Source organism: Arachis ipaensis, chromosome B3, assembly GCF_059453495.1.
Source record: "Arachis ipaensis isolate K30076 ecotype BB chromosome B3, ASM5945349v1, whole genome shotgun sequence".
NCBI lineage: Eukaryota > Viridiplantae > Streptophyta > Magnoliopsida > Fabales > Fabaceae > Arachis > Arachis ipaensis.
Window position 1 is genome coordinate 136,887,731 of NC_142438.1, and position 5,634 is coordinate 136,893,364.

General features: G+C 41.4%; 1 protein-coding gene across 1 annotated transcript; it reads right to left on the reverse strand.

The window, feature by feature from the left end:
- Nucleotides 1-4,729: 4,729 nt before the first annotated feature.
- On the reverse strand, nt 4,730-5,404 carry LOC107633797 (uncharacterized). The gene has a single exon (XM_016337399.1). The coding sequence runs from the start codon at nt 5,402-5,404 to the stop codon at nt 4,730-4,732; it is 675 nt and encodes a 224-aa protein (XP_016192885.1).
- Nucleotides 5,405-5,634: the final 230 nt, after the last annotated feature.

The following is a 5,634-nucleotide window of genomic DNA, read 5'->3' on the forward strand; positions in this document are numbered from 1 at the left end:
ACCGGTTTGCTTGAAGAAGAAGAAGTTTGGCTTGGTTTATTTGGTTTCAACCGTGGAGGCTTCCCCCTATAAGTAAGGGAGAACAGTCAGGGCTTGAGAAAAGGAAAAGAGTGAGCACAGAGTTCCTATAGCTCCCCAAGCTAACAGAAGTTCTTCTCCTTCAATGTTTTCTATTTTGTAATTTTCTGTTTAATTTTGTCTGTCTTGAGTCTCATGGAAAAAGGCAAACAGTGAAGTTTATATGAAAAAAGTCATAGAGCGGAAAAAGGCAGAGAGTGCAAAATTAAAAAAAAAATCCATAGATGTCCTTAGAGGTCCTTTGTACATCTGTGTTGTGTTTCATGATTCTGTGGGAATCCCCTTGCAAGTTGGGTTAGCACTTAGCAATTGAAAGTTTGGTAGTGACCAAGTCAAGTTCAGGATTAGGGTTTAGATTCTGAACTTGTCCCGGATAGGAAAGGTAGTTCCTAGGGAGAATTGGTGTTTGTAATCAAGAATGATTATAGTGTAATTCCATCATTGTTGTGATGGAGACTGGATATAGGCTGCCTTGCACTTAACAGCTGAACCAGAATATATCTTGGTGTAATTCTCTCTCTCTTCTACTCCATTTCTGTTTCTACTGCCCAGGAGATAAAACTGAAAAATATCTCGTGCCGGGTGACGAGATAAAAAGAAAAAGTCTTGTGACTAAGTACGAGACAAAAATAAAAAGTCTCCAGAAGTTGTTTCAAAGACCAACAAATATTATTAAGTGAAAAAAGGACTAGGATTTAACCCTTTTCTCTTAGCCACTGAAAATCATCAGCTACTGATGAACTTAATCACAATCTTTCAACCATCTATGTGATCTTGAATTCACGTGATCATCATAATGATCATGTTTAGGATGAAATGGATTTGTATAATGCATTGCAGACCATGGAAATCTGGAGATTAAGTTAATCATAACTTCTCCAAATATAAAACATTTTTAAAAAATAATAATAATAAGATGTAAAATAGCTTCTCCGCCAACGTACCTAGTTTTTGCCTGGCCTACTATACTGAGATCTAAAGAAGCTTCATCCGCAAGATGTTTCCCCCTAAATTAGTGCCTTATAATTTATTCTTTTGCACGCTCAGTATGGTAAATTTTCTTCCGACCATTGGCAAATTTGAATTCTATTTGGCTTATGATAGGTGGTTCCCTCAATAAGATAATTGCATATCAAAAATTTTTAAATTCGAGATTTTATGTAAATAAGTGTTTCTCATAGATTTTGTTTTTTAGATTTCGATAGGAAGTGTCGATCAAATTTATATCAATGATCTTAATTCGAAAAATAAATAATTTTTTTTGTAGGTTGCTCGTAGAAATTGGAGATCATGTTTAAATAAAATATAAAAAAATAATAATTATAAAAAGTAAGAAATAAAAAAAAACAAGTATAAAATATAAAAAATTAAAAATTATAAAATTTATATTAAAATATGTAAAAATTAATAAAAATTTGAATGAAAATAACAGAATTTTAAATAAAAAAATTGAAATGACAGAAATAAAAATAGAATTTTTCAATACTTACATAGATTCATGACTCATGTGACTAAGAATTTTGAGAGTGAGTGTGTGAATGAATGAAAATTCTCTAATTTATTGAAACTAATCTTTTTTTTTTTGAAACATAGGAAGCTCAACACATTAAAGTGGAGCAGAACACATAATCATAGGACAAAGAACATAAACCAGAAAAATAAAACATGACCTATGTAGACAGAGAAACAACCTCCTGGCACCTTGTCTATGCTTATCCAACACCTAAAGAATCTCCCCCAGTCCACTCGTTGTAGCTTAACACTGTCCTTGTGTGAATAGAGTCAATACTGGCGATGTTATTATTGAAAATTCTGGCATTACGCTCCAACCAGATGTTCCAGATCACTGCAAAGAACGCTGACATCCACAACCGTTGCCCTTGTCTTCTGTTACGCATGCCAATCTAACTTCCGAATAGATCTTTCATGTTCCCAGGAATCACCCAAACGCTGCCAAAGAATCGCACCCAAGAGCACCACACTTTCCATGTTACCTCACACCTAATAAATAAGTGCTCAACAGTTTCTACCCCTTTGTGGCACAGGACACAGATATTATCACTATGAATATCAACTCCTAATCTAATCAATCTCTCCTTAATATTAATTCTACCAATTAGCACAAACCAACCAAAAAGCTCAATTCTTGGGGGTATCAGGCCTCTCCATAGAGCATTTGTGAAGCTATAGCTCGTAATCTCGTCTGACAACGTCTCCGTTTGGATTACCTGCATGAAGGATTTCGTGGAGAAAATCCCTGTATTATCAAACTTCCACACCACACTATCGTCCCTCTCAGAAGACAGCTTTACTGGCCTTAGCCTCACATGCAGTTGATGAACCAGTTCAAGTTTCCATTGGAACAACTCCCTCCTCCACTGAAAATTCTATATCCAATCTAATCCATCCCAAAACCCGCAGTCCCCAATTACAGCTCCTTGTTGGATTGAAATAGCGAAGAGTCGTGGAAAATTTCCTTTCAGAGGACCACCCTTGACCCAATTGTCTTCCCAAAATCGGGTTTGCCTACCATTACCGACGTCCATCGCCAAACCACTCACCAGTTTATCTCGCACCCTTTGCTCTTTGACATTGAGCTGGCATATGTCCTTCCAAGGCCCCCCTTTGGATGGTAGAGACTGAGTTGCTAGCATGACATTAAGGGATAGCTTATTGCAAGAGCAGACAATCTTTTTCCACAACGGACATTCCTCCTTAGAGAATCTCCACCACCACTTAAATAATAGTGCTGTGTTCCTAAGCACTACATCTCCCACCCCTAAGCCCCCCACCTTTTTCGGAGCCTGGACCAACTCCCACCTGACCAGCGGTATGCCATTGGTGCCGTCCTCTTTGCACCACATAAAGCTCCTTTGCAAAGCTATCAGTTTATCCGCTACCGCCCTTGGCATCTTATACAAGCTAAGGTAATAAATGGGCAAGCTATTTAGTACCGATTTGATAAGGACAAGCTTACCTGCTTTATTCAAAACCTTCGCTTTCCATAAACTGAGCTTTTGTTCCACCTTATCTATGATTGGTTTCCATGTCTTTACCAACCGCGGATTAGCTCCTAAGGAATCCCCAAGGTATCGAACAGGCAACTCCTTCTTCTGGCACCCCAGTAGGCCACACGCATGATCAATCCAGCCTTGCTCACAGTTCACCGGTATCAGATTTGACTTATCAAAATTAATGCTTAGCCCAGACATCAACTCGAAGCATCGCAGCAACCTCTTATAGTTGACAATTGTTTCCGTTTCTGGCGGGCAGAATAAAATTGTGTCATCTGTGAATTGTAGGTGTGACAGCTCCACCTGATCTCCCCCTACCATTAATGGCGCAATGCGCCCGTTCCTGACTGCTTCCCCCAGCATCCTATGCAACACATCAACAACGAGAACAAATAGAAGTGGAGATAGGGGGTCTCCTTGTCTTAGCCCCCTTTCCATCTTGAATGGTTTAGACGGTGTCCCGTTCACCAGAACAGACATCATAGCCGTGGTAACACACTCCTTCACCCAAGTCCGCCACCTTTGGCCAAAGCCCATTTTCTGTAACACTATGTCAACAAAACTCCATCGCACTCTATCATACGCTTTTTGGAAGTCAAGCTTAATGATAGCCGCTGTCTTTTTCCGCGCCTTCAGCCAATGCACTGTCTCACAGGCTATGAGTGCCCCATCATGAATTTTCCTACCCTTTACAAACGCAGTCTGAGTCTCCCCTACCAACCCCGGCATCACAGATCTCATCCTCCTCACCAACACCTTCGAAATCACTTTATAGAGACAGCCCACCATACTAATCGGCCGAAAGTCCTTTACCTCCTTTGCACCTGTAAATTTTGGGGCTAGTGTCACCCAAGTTACATTCGCATCCATAGGTAACTGAGCACTTTGGAAAAAGCCTAGTACAGCTGCAATAAAATCCGGACCAATGTCTTCCCAGCATTTCTTTATGAAGTTCATATTATACCCGTCACTGCCTGGAGCCTTGGACGATCCGCAGTCCCACACCGCCTCCTTAATTTCCTCCTCTGATGGTAAGACCTCCAAAGCTACAGCCTCATCTTCACTAATCTGTTTCACCAACCCATCCCTAAAACCAATCCTCGGAGCATATTCCTGGTGATACAGCTCCTTGTAGAACCCTCTAATGGCCCCTTTAATCCTTGCCTGGTTTCGGACCATACGACCATGTACCATCAGAGCCTCAATCCTATTAGATCTTCTTCTAGCCGAGGCAATGGCATGGAAATACCTGGTATTCTTGTCTATATCTACCGCATGCTGAGACCAGGACATTTGTTTCTAATGGATTTCCTTTCTGATGTACCATTTTTCACAGAAGCTCACCAGCGCCTTCCTTCTCGCCTCCGTTGTACCATCATATATCCCATTACTCACTGAATTGTCCAGCCTTGTGATCTCCTCCTCAAACATCCCCAGTCTCTTATCCATGTCCCTAAAGGTATTCTTGTGCCATTGTCTCAGAGGACCTGTTAGAGCCTTCAGTTTCCCCATGAGCTGAGCATCCCCCAAGTTTCTCCATTCAGTTTTCACCATACGCCGAAAACCCTCATGCGTAAACCAAGAATCCAGGCTTCTGAACGGTCTAGGGTCTCCAGGTATTCTTGTACCTTCCACAATCAACGGACAGTGATCAGACAACCCCGCGGACCCCCTCTTAGCCGAATGTCCGGGTACTTCTCAGCCCATTCAACACTAACTAACACCCTATCAATTCGACTGCAGGACCTACCCTGAAACCATGTGTACTTTCTATCAGTAAGGGGTAGATCTATCAGCTGCATATCATGCACCCACCGCTGAAACTCATCCGCTGACGCCGGCAAACTAGTCCCCCCTTGTCGCTCCTCTACTTGCAAAATTTCATTAAAGTCCCCTAAAAAGCAAAATGGGACCTGACATAAACCCGCAATATAGCTCAATTCTTCCCACACCCCTCGCTTCTTCTCCCTCCCATGTGCTCCATACACCAAACAAACAGCACAAATGAAGTTAGTCTTTGTTACCACCCCTACCACACACAACCACCGTTCACCTTTATGACAATGTTGTACATTAAATTCTACCTCATCCCACATCAGTACAAGCCCCCCAACCGACCCTATCGACTCCACAAATTCCCACCCAACAGACCCATTACCCCACAGCCTTGCAACATCATATTTAGTAAGCACCACTCTTTTAGTTTCAATCAACCCTAGCAAGTTCAACTTATACTTCTGCTTCAAAGCTTTCACCATACCCAATTTTCCGTCCCCTCTCAACCCCCTAACATTCCAGCAACTTATAATCATTTAATCATAACTTGACTCACCTTAGGTTTATTCTTTGGCCTACTCCGCCTCGCCTTTTCTTTTTGCTTCGCCAACTTTTTCTTTGCTGCTAATTTCTCATTCTGTTCTTGCAAAATTCGTATTATATCGTCCTCCTCATCGTACAAGATAGCTCCAGATTCCATTGCAAGAGCCCAAGTTGCTTTATTTTCCTGCATCTGTTCTTCCTGTGTTTTCATATCTTCATTACC